This window comes from Macrosteles quadrilineatus, unplaced genomic scaffold (genome assembly GCF_028750875.1).
Source record: "Macrosteles quadrilineatus isolate MER2022 unplaced genomic scaffold, UCM_ALF_1.0 Scaffold_2__2_contigs__length_208266976, whole genome shotgun sequence".
NCBI lineage: Eukaryota > Metazoa > Arthropoda > Insecta > Hemiptera > Cicadellidae > Macrosteles > Macrosteles quadrilineatus.
The window spans coordinates 129,105,215-129,123,748 of record NW_026542595.1 but is presented as its reverse complement, the minus strand read 5'-3'; the positions used below and the strand labels follow the sequence as shown (position 1 = coordinate 129,123,748).

General features: G+C 31.0%; 2 protein-coding genes across 8 annotated transcripts in view; one reads left to right on the top strand and one right to left on the bottom strand.

Annotated features, from left to right (window-relative positions):
* Positions 1-18,534, top strand: part of LOC128987109 (organic cation transporter protein-like) — a 41,472-nt gene that overhangs the window by 6,132 nt on the left and 16,806 nt on the right. The window contains exons 1-2 of one of the 6 annotated variants that reach the window (XM_054407811.1): positions 885-966; positions 2,269-2,443. Coding sequence is in view for 1 of the 6 variants with exons in the window: in XM_054407807.1 (XP_054263782.1) it covers positions 11,314-11,360 (47 nt within the window). In the remaining 5 variants the exon portion in view is untranslated. Of the gene's footprint in view, positions 1-884; positions 967-2,268; positions 2,444-3,689; positions 3,813-11,282; positions 11,361-12,273; positions 12,445-16,891; positions 16,977-18,534 lie in introns of those variants that run through there. The other 5 variants (XM_054407809.1, XM_054407808.1, XM_054407807.1 and 2 more) reach the window with 5 other exon arrangements.
* On the bottom strand, positions 13,211-17,736 carry LOC128987112 (uncharacterized). Of its 2 annotated transcripts, none has more exons than XM_054407818.1 (4): positions 17,657-17,736; positions 15,206-15,370; positions 14,136-14,288; positions 13,211-13,619 (listed from the first exon to the last, which is right to left on the bottom strand). In XM_054407818.1, the coding sequence occupies exons 1-4, from the start codon at positions 17,732-17,734 to the stop codon at positions 13,449-13,451; spliced, it is 567 nt and encodes a 188-aa protein (XP_054263793.1). In that variant the 5' UTR covers positions 17,735-17,736; the 3' UTR covers positions 13,211-13,448. The 2 variants fall into 2 exon arrangements, with proteins under 2 accessions (XP_054263793.1, XP_054263794.1); XM_054407819.1 differs by lacking the exon at positions 17,657-17,736 and adding an exon at positions 16,000-16,047.

Sequence of the window (18,534 nt, the reverse complement as noted above, 5' to 3'; positions counted from 1 at the left end):
AACTAATAAACTAAAGTAAAGCGATAAAAAATTAACTCTGTCAGACTGACTACAGACAAGGTTATTTATCAAACAATAGATTTTATCGAGCACAAATATGTACATTCCAATATTTACAGAACAACTGAAAGAGCAAATTCTATCACAATGAACTTGATATTGTAACTCAATTCAATAGAAAAACAGTTGTAGAATTTTGTAATATTACGTAATAATTTAACATCTGTTTACTGATATCAAAGGTCCCTGGAATTTATAAATTTACTTCAATCAATCAAAAACTTATTTAACACAATCATTTCCATTACATAATTTATAAAAGTGCATTAACCACAAATGGTTTGTCAGCACAAAAATATTGTTACTTAGACATTATACAGTTTTAACTAATTGAATCGGTAGCATGCAGATAAATATATTTAAAAATGCAATGGTATCAAGAATAAACTACAGGAATAAAAAAGAATAATAGATTAAATATAACTTTAACTAACAATGTCATAAATTTAAAAGTGTAAAACTAATCATCTCAGAAAAGTCCTTTTAAATATTTTTCAAACATACCAGAACTATTGGCAAAAACCAAATGACTTGGGCACAAATACATCTGGTGTTCTACTGCCTTACTTATTCCTGTTTTAGTGCTATGGAAGGTAAACTAAACGGCTGTGCAAATGAAATGTTTCAGTTATTCACAAAAACTAACCAATACAAAACTTTTTAAAAAGTGTACACATTATTAAAGCATAATTTTTCAGAGAAAAAATTTGTAATTGACAATAAATCTGTATGACCTTGGGTCTAACTTCCTCTAAAAAGCCGAATGGACAAGAGGTATTAATTACATCAACCTCAGCTGGTTTCGCAACAAACCTGTCTGTTAACTTCCGCAGTCAATGGTTTGCTTTGCCAGTTGTTTCAATGCTTGTTTGTAGTCGAGTTCATTGATGAAATAAAAAGTAGCAGGTATGATAATTACTATACTACTTCTGCTTATGTAGATTTTTTATAGACTAATTTTTATGTCTGCACTTAAATATTACTTTAACAAATAAACTTTTTCCTGTTATTTTTCTGCTTTGTCATCAAAACATAGTATTGGTTTATTTTTTATGATTAGCTGTTGCTTTGACTGGTGCTTTATGTAATGTCAAGGGTGACTATAACCAATTAGTAACACTAGTTTCTAATGGGGGTTATAGGTTTATATTATATTTAACATTCGTGTTATGTTAAATTAAAAGGAATATTTTGTTTTCTGAATTACAAGTTTTCATTTTTTTTCTCATTCTAACTAGGTAACAAAAAAGTTAGTAAAAGTAATTTTAAGATGGGTTTTATTTAAATGAAAATATCTTTTTTTCCTGGAATGAATTGAGAATGTCAAGATAGATCTGGCATTATATATGTTGATTTTTCCATTTCTTATCAAAGTAAAATATTTTCCTAATACTTTTTGGTTGGTTTAACTCCACAAGATATAAGCTAAGAAAGTAAGAAATGAAGTATAAATAAGCAACTCTTTACTATTTTTAAGGTTATACTGTACAAGAGAAGTTTTGATTAGAAACCCAGAAATCTTTGCTGAATTTAAAAATTCATAAATATGATGATTAAAGCACCGTTGTTACAGTTACAGCTTGAATGCTTTGCAATATGTAGAATTCACAAATTTAAGATTTACTGTTGAATTGATTAGAGAAAAAATTCATGACTTTGGAATATTCAAACAGCTTCAACTTGTAGAGTTTGTGATGTGAATTTCAATCTCTAAAATGACTTCCTTATTAGTGTGAAAAGCACAATCTACTGAAGGCTGACTTGGATTGGCCAATCTTCCAACCCAAGAAGCTGGCCTGAATCAGTTTAGGGAAATTTTTTTAAGGATGTCATATGACTAACACTTTCTCAAATAGTTTGCGGAGCACCAACTAAATGAATGAAGTTGCATCTTTTCTAATTAGAATATTTGAAATAATAAACTAATATAATTTTATTTGTGTTTACTCGTCAAGGTTTTAGCGCAGAATCGTTTTATACCTAATGAATCCCATGTAGTTGTACAAATTCTATGTTAAAAGAAGCCGCCAACCTCTTAAGAAATTTTGTTTGCCCAAAACAACATACAATAAAATGGGTTTCAAATTCAAAAACTTAATGGACATTTATTTATTTATTTTTTATATAAGATTCAAATTAGCTCACCCTACATCAGTAATTTTGAACATTCTATAAAAGTGGATACTAACACTGTATTTTATTTTTTAGGTTCTGGTCCAAACGCAGAACGAGTAAAACATTTAATATGTGCGAAATGTGTTTTATCCACAAATGTCGGTAAATGATTGAGTGAATTGTTAATAGTGAATTGAAGTGAGTGAATTGAACTGTGTAAGTGAGTTGAACATCGCAACTGCAAGAAGATACCAGTTCTTCTGTTAAGGTAGGTGTTTGTTTATATAACTTTCTTTAGTCTGCAGGTTTGCTGTGGCAGGGGGATTTAAAATCAATTATTGAACTACCAGAGTATAAATATAAACTTCACTATCACATTAGCACATATGCACGAGGTCAACCACACTTGAATATGACACAAGGGGGTCAAGGTCAAATGATTCCTTATGTGACCATTTGTCTTGCAATATCTACATCTTACATCAAGTCTTGCTTTTCACAACTTTCAGCACTTTTTGTCATGCAATATCTATCAATTTTATTTCTTTGAGATTCAGCGTATTTTAAGCTGAATGTGAGTTTAAAATGGAATGAGATGATCTGTGTAGCTTTGTTACTAAGATCAGCTGTTTATTTCATTAACCAGGACGATTTATTAAAAAAAGCCTAAAAGACAAAGGACAGCTGGGCCCAGTTTCAAACCTACTGTAAAAGCTACTGTTTTTTTTTCTTAATGTCTTCAGGTTTACTCATTTCAGCACTTTTTTTAGGAAAATGTCATAGAGTTCACTATTTAGGACTACTAATATTAAAATATTGTACAAGGACTAGAGACAGTGCTTCGTTACAGATATTAAATATTGAGTACAAATTTGTAAGAAATGAATTCTAACCTTTGAGATTTATTTGTATTCTTGGAGTGCCACATTTTGGATGGTATGAAAAAAGATGTACTTCTGCATTTAACAATGTGGGTAAGATTGGGGTATTTGGTAATTCGATCTAAAGTGAACTTGCATGTACTGGAGAGTTAAATCTATTTTGACTTTGCCGAACATTTTATTATACTACAAGTTAAAAGATAAAGATAATTGCATGTTTAACTCAAGAAAACAGTTGTATTGACAATGTCTATTGTAACACTAGCGTTACTTAATAACAAATACATAGCCATCTCATCTCTCACTGCAGCAATATCATATTTATTATTATTTTATTTAAAATTTTACTAAAAAAATTCCCAGATTTTGGTAACTTTTGTTGGTAAAATTTGTGACAATTTTCATATCTTTAGGCCTCCGGGATATTTTTTTGTAGCAAAACACAGAAACTTCTCTTTGAAATTTCACTTCCTACTTTCAGTTTTTAAGATATTAGATTATTTGTTTACATTAAACATGGTTACCTTGGATAAAAGATAGCTGTCTTTCTTATCTGATCTTGAAGGTGAGTAGTGATAACATCACACATTGTAGTAGTGTTTGTATTGATGGTCATTCAGTTGTGGCCAGTAACTGGCTAGTTGTGAATGGAACAGCTGAGTCTAGGTCATTAACTCACAAACAGACAGACTTCTAGACTCAGTTCTTACTCAACTCAGCTGGTGGTGGTTTCGTGTTCTCGAACCTCTTTAACAGGTGATCATTTATTTTTTATTTTTTTTAGTTTTGTTTGTGGAATTTTTTTAGGTTTTGTTATGAAAGGTATTTTATTTGATAGCAGTTATTCTCGTTGCACGATTTTCTTTTATTTTATGAATTTTAATCCTAATTGTGTTTTTTAGCATGCAATGACTCATACAAATTTTTATGAAAATAGTTTTTTACAGTGAAAAAATTGTATCTTTCTATAAACATTACATGGTTAAAAGGAGATATTGATTTAAGAGTGAGACTTTAATTCCTAAAAACATATCTTTTGGATCAGGTAATTTTGCATAAAAACACTTATTCATTGTATTTTATTACAATACGTTTGTACAATTATGCGTTTTAAGAGTCATGAAAAACGGGTAAAAACAATGATTCATTTAATTTAACCACACTATTTTAAAATTAATAACTTATCTTCAATTGTTTACCAATTTACTAAAGAAACAGTAATTGTATTGTGAATTAATTAATTTTAAACTGATTCTGGTCAAGATTTCTGGCGGTTTAGTTAAAATAAAATTCTATGCCATGACAAACTGTTTTGGCTCTTAAAGTTTTTTTTGAAAAAAAAATAGTTATTTTCACAATGAATAACCTGAGCTCTTGAACACAATAACTTGATTTAGTGCATGAAACAGAAAACTTAAAACATTTTAAGCGGGAGTTGGTAAAAGTTCATTTACATTGTTAAAAACCAATAGTTCAGTAAATTTATGTTTTAATTGTTTTCTGTGTAATAAGGTGTAAAATATGTCTGGGAATAAACTAACATAAAATATCTTATGTAAACAGTGAAAATTATAAACAAATTTAGGGCATTGTCGTCTTTACTTTACCATCTAATTTGATACAGTCTTGAGTTTACATAAACTTTTCAAACTAGCTTAAATTAGATAAAACTTAGCCTATCAAATTTAGCTTATAATTAATCAGGGTCTTTAGAATAAGACTAAAGTTCATCGCACATTTGGCTATATTTTAATTTTTTTAACCAGGCCCAAATCCTGAAATCCTCTAAAAAATTGTTTTAAATGTCTATTTGTAAAACTTTTTAGGCAGGATTTATTTAGCGCTAAACATTTGAAAATAAACTAATAGGAATATTCCCATACATAAGTAATGATTAAGTTAATGGAGATTGGTGCAATGGAGAAAGGAAAGCCATTAAAGTTATGAGAAAGACCAAGATTTTTCACAAATATGTACTCAACTACAGCATATCAATGCTATGTAGTTTTTGACACTATCAGTAACTTTCCAGTCTCACTTTGGTACCCACTTGAGTGATGTTAGCGAATTTCCCTATAGGGAAGTAGTTATTACCGTAGGTGGCATGGTAAGACCTAGGCCAGGGACCAATTTACTTTTTCATTTTGATGTCCCCAGAAGCCAAAAACCTCATTTGTTCAAATTTTTATATATATACGTCTATGAACGTGATAACTTGAGTAATTTTTGCCCGATTATGATGAAATTTGGTTTAAAGAGGTAAGGTAGGATAAACTTGAATGAGTTCGCAAACCAGCATGATCGAATCATGTGAATGTGGTTTTACGGGGGGTTTTATGGGGTAAAAATTCGTTTTTATCATTTTTGACCCTCCAAACACAAAATTTCACTCTAAACCTCTTTAAAGAGCTTAAAAAAATTATTATATTAAAGTATTTTTGTACAATTACAATTATTGGTAACGGAGAAAATAAAAAAAATAAAAATTTTTATTCCCATGTTATTCTTATGGAGAATGTAGTAAAATGTTTTAGTTTGCTTGTTTATGGATGTAGTTTGATCAAACTTGGCAAATCTCTTTTTTATACTAAGCTATTAATATTTTACTAAAAAACACACTTATTAGTTTCCTTGTACTGTAGCAGCAAACCTAGGTACTTTTTAAACCTAATGTAATTTAAATAGATTAAATTAAAAATCAATTCAGAGTTATTCAGACAAATGGAAATTCACTTAGTCAGCAGGTTTTGCTGCGGCGGGAATATTTCTATTTTCATGTTATGGAACTTATAAATTTAACTTTATTTATCCATAAAACAACAATTAGCCTTCTGACTTATAATCACATGCAAACTGTGTTTAAAACGTTGATTAATGCGGGCTTGTACTGCAGATTAATCTAATTAGCGTAATTCACCTGTATAGATAAGAAGTCTATTCGATCTCAGTGTTTTTCATATTCTCGTTCAGTTTGCGCGACATACTTTTCATCATGATATTTCCATTTTCTACAAAGATTTTGTAAGTGTTTCAAAACAAATATCATGCCTCATTGATAGTTATAGACTGTTCATTAATTATAAAATATCCCACTTTCGATAAATCACTTTAGTTTTTTTCTGTTTCAAGAGATGTATGTAGCTAGCTGCTATATTTGTGCTTTGCAATGTGAAGAGAATAATACCTTAATTTATTTCATGTATGAAATAATTTCACTGACACCAATCATTGATTTGAAAATCAAAACAAATATCATGTCAGTATGGGGTATTTAAGATTTAATGATCAGACGAGGTGTTAGCCCGTCCTACGTACGGGAGTAGTCAGTTAAAACGGTGTAGGCCTATAATTCAGGACAGCTAGTTTACACGTATAAAGATAAATTTTATTGCAGCCTACAGTAGAAAGAGTAATTATCAATTGAGAAGTCAATGATATTACCTTCCATAAAATGCATATTAACCAATATCACCACAATACAATTACTCATACTATACACAATTTCCAGTAGGTCTGAATTGAAACTCCCTCAAATAAAACGAAAACATCCAATAAAATTCACAGTACACATAATTATAACGTTGGTGTCCTGACATCATTAAACGAATCGTCCACACACATCCTTTATGTCAATTTCACTGCATCAATTGCTAAATAAATAAGTGTAAACAAAGAGAAGTAAACACAACAACATATTAGTTTGTTTTGTAACAGCTGAGTCAAAAATAATATTCATTTGAAATTTGAACAAAAGAATTGGTCACATGTTGAAGGAATTTAAAAAGTAAAAACGCTAGTAGAGCTAGTGACGTAATTAATTAATTGTCTATGTTTATTATCCATTCCGTTATCAGTTCCAATATCCTTGATAATTAAACCACCCTCATTGAATCAATGTACATCGTAATTCCCCATATTCATTTATTTAAACTATAAAATATTCAGCGCCTCCAAACGTAACCACAACTAAACACACGCCAAACAACTTTTTTAGATTTCATAAAAGGATGGTTAGTCTAATTGCAGTATCCTAGGTCAATGATGACGTTGTGATCAATCTGTGTCATTCATCTGTATATCTTTGGATAACACCCGTCTGAGGTTGTAGTGGTAAATTAAAATCGTATTCCTGAGGATTCTTGATCTCCATCTTTATGACATCAATATTTCCAGGCCTAATCCAAACAAAGTTCAAGCATTCAAAAACATTGATTGTAAACAAAAAGCTGCCAAGATGAATTAAAACATGTAAAAATTGTGATTTTCCTACCCTTTCCAAAAAAGTTGAGCAGTAAAATAATTTGCATATCTTTTTTTATTTAACTCGTGTACAGAGCCTCGACTTGTACACATCGATGGTGTTACTTATCTCGGTGGTCTACTAATCTTACTTATTTCCTATAATCAATGACAAAATCAGAGTAAATAACCTCATAGTTCTACAGGGCATTTTTATAACTAACCAGCTGTTAGTTAAAACAAATTATATTGCTCTAAAACAAATCGAAGATTACAAACATTGCTTTAAAAAATAATTTGAACACCCTAGTATTTTACTATGTATATTTAATTAATCTATCATCCTCTTACAGAAGAATTGAACGTAACAATGATTAGCATTACACATAGTATAAATAAGTCAACCCTAAGTATGTCTTTACATGTTTATCCAAATGCTGAATTTGTGACACAAAAGCTGAATGTTTACAGCTGTTATGTTAAGCAAATTATTTTATGCCAAAAGCTAGTTTAGAATCTTAGCATCGGCTGCTAGACTTTAAAAAAATTAAAACTCAATTTCTAAAAAACTGGGACCCAAAACTAAAATGTGATAAATCTTTAAAGAAAACAAAATATGAGCTTGACTCTGACGAATATGAACAGTTAAAAGACTCTTATTTTAATAAATTAGTTCAAAAAGGTAAAATAAAGGAAGCCTCAAGACAGATAAATAAAAAGAATATAGGTGGTTTACTTAATCCAGAAGAAACTATTGATAATACCTCGTACACTGTTTATGATGTATTGAAAGAAAAACACCCAAATGCTATAATTCCTGACATTAATTTGCTTAAATTACCAGATGGCATGGACCAAATTCCAAAGCTTGAAAATGCAGAAATAACAGCAGAACATGTAGAAAAGATAGCAAGAAAACTTCATGGTAGTGGAGGTCCAGGAGGAAGTTCATCCGAAAATTGGACAGATTTCTTATTGCGTCATGGACAAAAGAGTACTTATTTAAGAACAGCCATAGCCACCTTGGCGATGAAATTAAATGGAGAAGTAGTACCATGGCACACTATAAGAGCTCTGATGGCAAATAGACTTATTGCAATTGACAAATGTCCAGGTGTGAGGCCCATTGGAATAGGAGAATGTCTCAGACGCATTCTGGCCAAATGCATTATTTTAGCTTTTGGCGATGATGCAAAACAAGCATTAGGTACAGATCAACTTTGTGGAGGTCTCAAATCTGGTATAGAGGGAGGAATACATTTCATGCGAAAGCAATATAGTGAACATAGTAATACCAACAAAGAATGGTGTATGATCCTGGTAGACGCAGATAATGCCTTCAACAAAATAAACAGAATTCATGCTTTATGGCAAGCAAGAGTCCAATGGCCAAGGGCTGCAAGATTCATTTATAATACTTACCAATGTAGCTCAGATTTAATTTTACAAGGAAGTAATCAAAGATTGTATAGTCAAGAAGGAGTTACCCAAGGAGATCCACTATCAATGATATTATACGGTCTGGCAACACTTCCATTAATACAAGAACTAAAAAGAGTGCCAAACACATCTCAAGTTTGGTATGCAGATGACTCTTCTTGTCAAGGCTCCCTTGATGATGTTGTGGAATGGTGGGAAAAGCTCTCAAAATTAGGTCCAAAATATGGGTACTTTCCTCAAGTTAATAAAACAAAATTAATTTTTAATCATGATAATATTTCCAAACAATTTAAAAGGAAAATATCAGGTATGAAAATTTGTAAAGGTAGCCAATTTCTTGGTGGATATATAGGTTCTGAAGAGGAAAAAAATAAACACATTTCTGAAAAAATTGGTTTATGGATCCAAAACATTGACAATCTGGCAAATATTGCAAAGAAATATCCACAATCTGCCTACACTGTAGTGACTAAATCTTCACAAATGGAATGGACTTTTTTTCAAAGGGTAGTTGAAACTAAATCTGAAACGTATTTACCTATACAACAAGCAATTAGGACATCTTTTTTTCCAAATCTATTTTGTTCAGAAGTAAGCAATGAGGAATGTGAGATTCTACATTTACCAGTAAAAAAGGGAGGAATAGGAATAATAGACCCAACAAAGCAGTCAAATTATATGTTTAAATCATCTCAAGATGGATGCAAAATTCTTACATCTTGTTTAAAAGAGAAAACTAAATTTTGTTTTGATTCACATGAATATGCCCTAAATTTATCGATTAAGTCATGTAAAGAAGTAAAGAAATCCATGGAAGAAGAATTATTCAGTCAGCATTTGGAAACTTTCTCAGAAAAACGGCAGAAAATTATTATGCGCAATGCAGGACCTAGAGCAAAACATGGATGCTGGCTATCATGCTTGCCTCTGAAGAAACTTAATCTGGACATGTCCCCACAAGAATTTAGAGATGCTCTTGCTCTACGTTATGGGAAAACACCAATAAACCTCCCATTAAAATGTGAAGGATGCGGAAACGAGTTCAATACAGAGCATGCTCTAAAATGTCGAAATGGAGGTCTGATAATAAAAAGACACAATGAAGTAAGAGACACAATAGGTAGCATGATGGAACAAGCTTGGGGAAACTGCATTAAAGAGCCCTTGATAGCAGAAGGCAGTCATCTCAACGAACCTGCACTGAAAGCTGATCTAGCTTGTAGAGGCGTATGGGAGACTCAGATGGAGGCATTGTTTGATGTTCGTGTCGTTGACACTGATGCTCCATCTTATGTCTCCATCCCTCATCAACAAGTTATTAAGAAAGCTGAAGATGAAAAAAAACGAAAATATACTAAAGCTTGTGAACAACGACATGCATCGTTTACTCCTCTTGTTACAAGTGTCGATGGAATTTTTGGGAATGAGTTCCAAATGTTTTTAAGGGTTATGGCTGAAAAACTATCAGAGAAGTGGAAAAAACCATACAGTTTAGTAATAAGTTGGATAAGATCAAGAACAATTTGTGCTGTTTTAAGGTCAACCAGTATGTGTTTGAGGAGAACAAGAAAGAAATGGCGGTCAGCGAGAGAATTTGAAGATGGAGCTGGGATTCCAAATTTTTTTGTTTAAAAATTAATTGTTAATTTCTAATTTTACAGTCCTCTACTCTTTTTTGTAAAATTTCTATTGTAATAAAATGAAAAACTGTTATTATATAAAAAAAAAAAAAAAAAAAAAAAAAAAATTATGGCTTCGACATTCCCTAGTTCTCAAAATTATCTTTCCTTCAACACAAAAATCATGAAAATCCGTCGTGTGGTTGATTCAGAATCGTGAAATAAAAAAACACTGTTTCGTTTTAATATTATAGATGACTTGGCTAGAAGCAGAATTTGTTTTCTTACTACCGTATGTGAATGATTGGAATACACAATTTTCTTGGTACATATAAACTTCACACTTTTCTTAACTCGTTTCCTGTTAACCCTGGTGGGTTATTTGTAAATTATTGTTTTAGTCTCTAATCCTATGGTTACCCTAGGTGTTCTTCTAATTATTTGTTGTTTTGATCTTTAATGGTGATTTCCCATAAAAGATCTTAAAATAACAGAAAATATGATTCTCACAAAAACTGCTCAAGCGATTTTGATTAAAATTAGTATGTTAAACTCCATTTAACTCTTAACAAAATTGTACAACTTCCAATGCTGTAAAAATTTCGGTTCAAAAGTTGTATTCCAATTTTTGTAATTTTACAATTATCATAATTACTCCCACCCGCTTACCCACTATATCAATAATAAAATTTGTACTTAATAATAACTTTCTGTACTTAAATCTATACTTAATTTTTGACAAACTAATAAAAGAAAGTACATGTCAGTTTGCTGATACCTTTTATTTTCTATGTTCCTTAACTACCATAAAAACAAGATGTATGTGCCAAAACATGGTGTAAGTTTAATCAGATAAACAGCTGTTTGAGTGGATCAATGTGTGTCAAGTGAACAGCTGTTCTGTCACAACAATGATTGTTTTGTTTATGATTAGTCACATGTCAGTTTAGACAGGAAAAATGTCTTCTCGTAGGTTGTTGTCCTCATCACATTATGAAACCTATGAGTAAGTTGAATCTACTGTAGTTATTTTAGTGTTTAACTCAAGTGAAATCAATAAGTTGGGAGTTGGAAGTATTTATCACAGCTGATTACATAATCATGTTTGATACTTGAGGTTATGTTTGAATTTGTTATATTTTTAAAATAATCTTGTTTGATTTGTCTCTCCAAAAGTCAACCTTGATTCTAACCTTGTTTTATTCCAAATTTCACATTTTATGATGAACACAAATATTACCACTGTTTGACATAGACAGTTTTAGGTGCCATCATGGAGTTTTGGGTACTGAAGTTAGTCTTTTTATTCTTTTGTAAATTCTTATGCCTGTTTCGGTTCCAATGAGGTTATGTTTTAGAATACTGTTCTGTAAATATCTTTCCCTCATTTTAGGTTTATTTCACCATTTCCACCCTTTTCTTTTTGTTAAAATGCCACAGAACAAGCAATATTTTACCAAATATATTATTACAATAAGAATTAATAATGTTGGATGGATAACAAGAAATAACAGAAAACAACAAAATTCTCATTAAAAAGTTGGAATCATATTTAAAACTTCCTTTTGCTGACCCATAAAGATGATACAACTATGGTCCCATCAAAGTTATCTTGAAACTAAAATTTAAATTTGTTTGAACTTAGGATGAAAATTGGTACACAACTACCTATACTTAATTGAAAAAATTCTAAATACAAATAGGAAGATATTTGTAAAAGGAAAATTTAATGTTTGCCCACTTTATATCACTGTGTTCAGTAGTTGTTTCATGTGTTTGTTTAAAAATCGATAATTGGGTAAAGAGAATAACCTTAGAAACTTCTATTTATAACCACAAGAGTCATGGTATGTTTGTGTGTGTGTACAGATAGTATAGTGAGAGTGTGTGAGTGAGATCAGTGATAACGTGTGGTGTACATGTGGCATTTACTGATACAAGTTGACTATTTAGACAAAGTATAGATTTTAAGTGCTTTACCATGGGGCATTTAGTGATGGTTTTCATAGTTTGTCTTCTTTTCGGGTTCGTATGATGTAGTTTAGGCTAAAAGTGAATGTTTTGCATCAAAATGAGCTGTAGGTGACAGGGTAAGTGTTTCAATATATTTTCCAGATAGAAGTTGTATATTTCTTTTAATACTGTATTGTATGAAGTATGCTTTTCTATACTCTACTATAAGTTTTCTAGTCTAAACGTACCCAGGTTAAAGGTCAGTGGCAGAATAAAATTTACCTGAATGAAAAGTATTCTTTCTTATCATGTTTTTGTACTGTATTAATTCTAATTATTCCAAATATTTGCTTCTTCTGTTTAATTTGATTCTCAACGTTGAATTCCTATAACTTGATTCCTAAATTAATCCAGCTTTGATGTAATGAATTCATAAAAGATATTAATTAAATTTGATTTATTATAGTTAAATATTTGATCTCTTATATCAGTTTGTTGAAGAGAAACGTCCAATGTCTACTAAACCATGTAGTTAACGTATATTTAAAAGCAAAAAATCTGCAGATAATATTTTTATTTACATTGATGTACAAAATAGTCAACTTACAAGATTTGACTATCATATGAGAATGCGGGGTTATGGGGGGTTTTATATTGTAAAAATAAATTTCCCATTTTTAACCCTAAAAACACAATATTTCATCATTTCTCTACTAACCATTTTGTAGAGCTTAAATAAAGAAATTGTATGTTAAAGCGTTGTTGTATGCCCAACGATTACGGAGATAATTATAAAAATTGTAAATTCGAAATTCCCATGTTATTCTTATGGAGAATAAATAAACTGTTGTAGTTTGCTTGTTTATGGATATATTTTTACCAAATTTGGAAATGTTGTTTATTTCATACTAAGCTTTCAATATTGCAATAAAAAACACACCTCAATATCTTCCCTGTGGCAGCAAACCTAAGTACTCACTAAAACTAATGTTTTTAAATAGGAAATAAATCTGACAATATTTAGGGAATATTTTAGAAGAAATCCAGTCAGGTAAATGGAAATTCGCTTAGTCTGCAGGTTTGCTGAGGGGTATTAATTTATTACGTACGAAGACCTTATGTATTAGAACGTGGAGAAAATTCATTGAATTTCATCTGCCATAGGGACGATATTTGCACGAAAGTCAGTGCATCCAATGTTTTCTTTGTTGTGGTAAAAATTGACTATAGCTTTATACTCTCCATATGTTAGTGTTTTGGCTTGGGAAAACTTCCATCCTGCTGCTCTGTCACAGTCAACCGTGTAGTTACCCTGGAAAAAAATATTTAATATACAACAAAAAAGTCATTAAAGTATAACATTAAAGTTGGTACCAGTACTTTTTATGTAATTAACAGTTAGAAAAAACAAAAGATTTCATTTTAGGGTAGTTTTGTTCAAGGAAAGGCACTGAGGAGCTGCTATTATTATACACTTTAAAATATAATTTGAAAATTTTTTGGTAGAGGTAGATCATTTTGAAAAACGTCAAACGAATATGACCAGTGTTAACTCATTGGTCATTAATGTCATTCCATAATAGAAATACTAAGCTTGGCCTTAAATTTAGGCTTCCAACAATCTCTTATCACAAAATTCTAATCCAAAAATAGTAGTTTAGCCTTGCTTTTATGGTAGTTCTAGAGACGTTCCTTATTAGTATAGCAATATTTGGCTCAGTCTCCTCCAAAACCAATAAATCGCTTCATCGCAACAGGAGCTTATTGAGGACTTAATTTACAGATAATCTATTGAAGGGCTAAAAAGTAACATAATCTAATGCCTTACACGAGGAATAGGACATGGTACATCTTTAATGTTTAGCATTTTAAACCATTTCGGATACAATCTTCTTTTATCAGAGCAAGCCTTTTTGTTATTGAAGGTAATGAATCTTTTCCAACCTCCTGTGCTTCCTTTGACGAACAACTCCCAAGTTTCCTGAAAACAATAGAGATAATTCACATATGCACAAAATTAATAGAACACCTAGTTGAGAGAGCACTCACTATATGAGTTTTAAAATAAGTAATCGCCTTAAATTGAACATTTTCCAACAGAAATGATGGTGCAAATAATCTATATATTAATTACCCGGGAATAGTGTGTGAGAAAGGAATTCCGTAAGCCGATCCTTTGCGTCAAAATTGTGGGCGACTGGGATGTCGTAGAACGACGGGAGAGGGCTCAAATTAAAGGTCAAAAATAGTGGAACTCCCAAAATTTCAACCGAAATTTAGATATAACGTAAAATGTTCTCCATAAAGTAGCATTGAAAGCCACATACAGCTGTTTTGTGTTTACTGTGTTGATCGTGCTATTTCCAAGCCAGTATACAATAAACGCAGTTGGTTTATTTCTTAGCCAGTAACTCTACAATGCACTGAATACTATATTAAAACCAGGAATACCGTTATCTATAATAAAATTGAGGCTTTTGAAAACCAAAACCCAAAACAAAGATTTTTGTGTTCTCTGTGTCAATATTGGCTTTGACAGTTGGGAAATGGAACCCTAAACTATAAAATATTACCAGTCAAAGATGTTACGAAATGTGGCAAAAAAACTGTTCATTTTGTATTGTACTTATTTCCCTTAAATTTCATCACGATCGGATGGTCATTTATTAAAACATAAAGGACAAACGTTGGATTTCATATAATAATATATATATAACAACAACCAAAGAAAACAGAGCGACTTTTTTAGACAAAAATATGGTGTACAAGCATATCCATCTTGAATAATAAATAATTTGATTCTTAGTTTGGTTAAAAATAAAAAAAATAGTTTTCCATTTTGAGCTTTTTAGGGACTTATGTCTTTACATGCCCCTAGTTAACTCGGTTAACTCTTACTTGCATGTCATCACTGAGTCCATAGGGAAGTGCAAAAATTCCACTCAAACAGGCATAGGTTCTGTTAGTCTTTGACATTCTTGTCTGGACGAATCCCATCTGTTCTGAATAGTTTCCATTTTGACCACATGAACCTATATACGTTATCTGAACATCGTAGTTTCCCTAGACAAATAAAATGTTGATATTACAATTCATTATATTTTTTTAGATATTAGTGGTAGATTGATTGCTACAATATAAAACATACCGTTTAAATATCAGTTATCATCTATTAGTGTTCTTTGGATAGTTTGCATGGTACAAGAGTTGTTTTTTAAGTAAGGACGTATAGCTTCACAGTTTGCGTGTACACCGCTACAAGGCGGCTCGCTATTTACCGGCATCATTGGTGAGCAGAATGATTTGCACCTCTATAGCTGATGTGTACGCTTCGCTGTGTGTCTAGAAAATTTTAAAAATTATTGAATCTCCCATCGCACACAAGATAAGGTCAGTGATGCGTTTTTTGGCTACTAGACACATCTGATGCAGATATTCATCGCAAGATGAATACATTTTTTGAACCTTCTGCAATGAGTGAAGCTCAAGTGGGTAAATTGGTTTGGGAGTGTACACTAAATGGCCATCAACTCTTGCACTTGATGATTAGATTTACAGTACGTAAAAAATTTCTCATTTGAAAACTAACGTAATTCACAGTAAACTTTCAATAATCAAAATTAATTCAATTCTTCAACAATAAATCAACTTATTTTATAGTAAACAGCTGATTTTAAAACATCAATACTTACTGATTGTTGACTCCTGTCCCCATCACAGAAACTCATTAAACGAGTTAACATAACTAATTAAAGTTCCGGTACTGACATTGTTGGAAACAACTACTTTCAGGAAAAGGCATATAATATTACCGGTGGTCAGTTATGTTTGGCGTTTCATCTTATGAATCTGCAATAGCTCTGTTTCAATGCATTTATCAAAAGGAAATCTGGGTAAAAAAATATATCCATTTTGATAAAAAATACCACTTCTCTACTAAAATTGTTTGTTAATGTTGTTAATATGTGTTTAGAGTCTCTGATATATGTGGTTATAAAACACATAACACACTTTTTAATATTACTACTTTAAGATTATGCCAAACATAATCATTTATGTTACTGTAATGTTTTTTTAAATTGTGTTTGTATTTTAAGATTTTAGTATTACTTTATAAGATTTAGTATTAGTTAAATGACAAGAGTTATCCTGTAAAGCAGTTTGTAACTGAGAAACGCTTGCTAAATAAAGGCTTTTTTTTATTTGAAATTCTCTGACACATTGAAACATCTTCGAAGGGTTGATGCCCGAGATTGTATAGTGTGGCGGTCTTCTACACTTTTACTTAATGGTTGTATTAAGTAAAACTAGATTTAAAATTATTACACATCCTAACCATTGTTTAAGACGAAGCTCACGGAAACTATGAGTAGTTGATAATAGCTGAAAATAGTAATCAATTGAAGGTCTACACTCAGGTCTGGTGTGTACTATTGATAACAGAAGATATGTGGCCTTGTGTGTTTTGACAAGCTAAACACATGGACTACTCACTACTGGCAGCATTCCAGCTGGCTAGCTCAAACACAACAAACAAAAATAGGTCTTGAGTTTCCTTTCCACCCAGCCTATTTTTCATGAACAGTTTTGCGATGGCTACATGGGTTTATAGGTTATGGCAAATATTGGTACAATGGTTAATCGATAGTTTTCGATAGCTTTTAATCGGGTAAGTGGGGTGGTTAATGATAGTGTGTTTGTGTGAGTGTAAGTTTACAATGGTTTGAAATTTTGGAGTTATGGCTTTTTTTAGTTTATCGTACTTGACAACCTTGTGCTAGAAACTCCGATGTGCTCTGTCATGTTTCCCTTTACTCGAGAGTGTGTTATCTATATATTTTAGACTAGTTATTTTATGAGTTTTTCTTAATAAATGAAACAATAAAAAGTTTTATATTATAACTGTACCTCTGGTTTCATAACTATGCACATAAATATTGATTTTATTATTTTTATTGAGGATCTTGATGAATAAGAACTTAAAATACCTTTGCAAAGTATACTTATCTTGTAATAAATTATTGTTACTAAAAAAATTAAAAGGTGTATTTTTAGATTTTTTGAAATAGCCATAGATTTATTTTGCTTTTGCGTAAAATTACCAACTCAGTTTTTAATTTTTTTTTTTTTTTTTGCCCAGTCATACAGACACACAGTTTTACAGAAACCTCACCTACTTAATAAAATTATTATTATAATAAGATTTTAATAAATATTTTAAAGGATTTGACGAACACTTTTGCTTGCAACCAAATAAAAAAGGTTTCTAGTAACAACACTGGCATGTGTTGGAAAAATTTCAAAGCAGACATTTGATGTACAAGTATATTGAGAATATGAAAAACTTACAGATTGTTTTTGGCTCTTCTGACATGTCGATGTTTTAAGAATAACTAAAAAAAATAATGAACAAACTGTAAATAACATATCTAGAGTATCAATCAACTAACAGGAAAAGAGTGAAAAGCCCATCATATGTCAGTTTTATTCATAGTTTTATCTTCAAATCTACCTGTTGTGTAGCACGCTCATATGCGTCCGAAAAAGGAAATTAAAATTGCTGTATGCAAACATTATGCCTTTTGTTTTAAATATTAATTTGAAAATTTACATGGTTCATTGTCTAATTACTCATTGTTAACAGTTGCAGTTTTTTATCTCAGAATTTTTACTTGGTATATTCGCTTATTAGTCATTGTTCGTAAAAATAGAGCATGTATAATATCAAATACCGTATGGTATGTAATATTTTTAGATTGTTCTATGTATGATTATTAAGTCCAAAATCTTTTGATGGTTATACTTCAGTTGTAAAAACTCCGAGGTCAATAACTTTTACTTCAGATTAAGACCATTCCCTTTTCCCATTATAAGTTTAGGAATTAAGTTTTCCCTTTCATTGGTTAGGTATAAAAAATCAATCAATTTTATTTTTCTACTTTCACATTAAATTGTGCTTGCCTAGGTATTAGTAGGTAACCTGTTCAATTCAAAAAGTCAGTAGCTTTTTGGTGGCTCAAAACTGGATCCAGCTTTCCTTGATTTTTATTTTGCTAAGGTCCTGGCTTGAGAATAAGCTGATCTTAGTCAGTAACAAAGCTATACCAAAACTTGTTTACTCCATCCTTGATCTTTTAGACACATTCAGGTTAAAATAAACAACATTGTCTCTTTGTCTGTAATGTAATAATATAAAGATATTTTTTTTATTTTGTCCCACATGTACG

Bases quoted from the DNA above. Each gene is read 5' to 3' on its own strand.
- LOC128987112 (XM_054407818.1), bottom strand. From the start codon at position 17,734: ATGTTATTTACAGTTTGTTCATTATTTTTTTTAGTTATTCTTAAAACA. The intron at 15,371-17,656 runs GTAAGTTTTTCA...TTATTTGTCTAG, and splicing joins AGAAGAGCCAAAAACAATCT to GGAAACTACGATGTTCAGAT. The intron at 14,289-15,205 runs GTAAGAGTTAAC...TATTGTTTTCAG, and splicing joins GACTCAGTGATGACATGCAA to GAAACTTGGGAGTTGTTCGT.